The sequence below is a fragment of the Rhea americana genome, unplaced genomic scaffold, assembly GCF_003343005.1.
Source record: "Rhea americana isolate MKP2758 unplaced genomic scaffold, rheAme1 scaffold_225, whole genome shotgun sequence".
NCBI classification, from domain to species: Eukaryota; Metazoa; Chordata; class Aves; order Rheiformes; family Rheidae; genus Rhea; species Rhea americana.
In genome coordinates this window covers 587,129-588,600 of record NW_028186341.1, presented here as the reverse complement: position 1 = coordinate 588,600, position 1,472 = coordinate 587,129, and the positions used below count along the sequence as shown (strand labels likewise).

At 65.2% G+C, this 1,472-nt stretch overlaps 1 protein-coding gene across 1 annotated transcript in view; it reads right to left on the bottom strand.

Annotated features, from left to right (window-relative positions):
* ADCY3 (adenylate cyclase 3) overlaps positions 1 to 1,472 on the bottom strand; it is a 10,807-nt gene that overhangs the window by 4,817 nt on the left and 4,518 nt on the right. The window contains exons 5-8 of the mRNA XM_085305679.1: positions 1,347 to 1,458; positions 997 to 1,124; positions 713 to 871; positions 553 to 577 (exon numbers count right to left, since the gene is read on the bottom strand). Coding sequence (XP_085161805.1) covers positions 553 to 577; positions 713 to 871; positions 997 to 1,124; positions 1,347 to 1,458 — 424 coding nt within the window. The remainder of the gene's footprint in view (positions 1 to 552; positions 578 to 712; positions 872 to 996; positions 1,125 to 1,346; positions 1,459 to 1,472) is intronic.

Genomic DNA, 1,472 nt, shown 5'->3' with positions numbered 1-1,472 from the left:
GCCCCGCCAAAGCCAGCCTTGGAAAACCTAAACAACCCCAAAACACCTCCAAGAAGCACACCACTGAGCGCCCCGCCAAAGCCAGCCTTGGAAAACCAAAACAACCCCAAAACACCTCCAAGAAGCCCACCGCTGAGCGCCCCGCCAAAGCCAGCCTTGGAAAACCAAAACAACCCCCAAAACACCTCCAAGAAGCCCACCACTGAGCGCCCTGCCAAAGCCAGGCTTGGAAAAACCAAAAAAACTCTAAAATAAACCTCCCCAAAGCCCACCACTGAGTGTCCCACCAAAGCCAGGCTTGGAAAACCAAAACAACCCCAAAACACCTCCAAGAAGCCCACCACTGAGCGTCCCGCCAAAGCCAGGCTTGGAAAAACCAAAACAACCCCCAAAACACCTCCAAGAAGCCCACCACTGAGCGCCCCGCCAAAGCCAGGCTTGGAAAAAAACTCAAAACATCTCCTCCAAACCCACCACTGTGTGCCCCCACAACCCCCAAACCCAAGCTTGGAAAACCAAAGACAAAACCCCCCAAAACTCCAAAACGCCCACCATGGAGTGTCCCACCAAAGCCAGCCTTGGAGAACCAGAGAACCCCTGCCCCCTAAACCCTCCCCCAAACCCACCAACGAGCATCCCACCAAAGCCAGGCTCGGAAAACCCCCCAAAGCACCCCAACCCCAGCACTGCGCGCCCCGAGCTGGCACCTCACCCCGGGATGCCGCCCGCCTCCATCTTGTTGGCCACGGTGACGTCCGTGGACCACACGTCGTACTGCCAGCGCTTCTGGCCCAGCACGCCGCCCAGCACYGTGCCGCTGTGCACCCCGACGCGCATGTCCACCGCCGTCCGCGTCTTCTCGCGCACGTAGCTGCGGGGGGGGCGAGGGGCTGACGCCGGCCGGCGGCCCCCACCCGCCCCCAGCTCGACTTCGAGCTGGCCCCCACCGCGCTGCCTGGCCCGGGGAGCGGGGGGGACGCGACGAGGCGCCCTTACGAGATGGCCTCCACCATGGCCAGCCCCATCATGATGGAGCAGACGGCGTGGTCCTCGCGGTAGTCGGGCAGCCCGCAGATGCAGTAGTAGCAGTCGCCGAGGATCTTGATGCGCAGCTGGTGGTGCCTCTGCGGCCGGGGGGGGGGGGGGGGGGGGGGGGGGAGCGGGCCGGCGTCAGCCCGCGGCCCCTTCCTCCGGGCCGGACGCGCGGCAGCTCGCGTCTCTGCTCAGCCCCTTCCCAAGCTGCTTTTTGCAGCCGGCGAAGGGCGGAGGTCCTGGACCCCCCCAGCCCCACGGATCCGTCCCCCAACCCAGCCTCTCCCCGCCGCGCCGCCGGCGGGGGCACTCACCGCCGCCAGCTTGTCGAAGCGGGCGAAGAGCTCGTTGAGCAGCTTCACCAGCTCCTGGGCGCTGCAGGACGACGAGAGCTGGGTGAAGCCCACGATGTCGGCGAAGAGGATGCTGCGGGGAGCCGG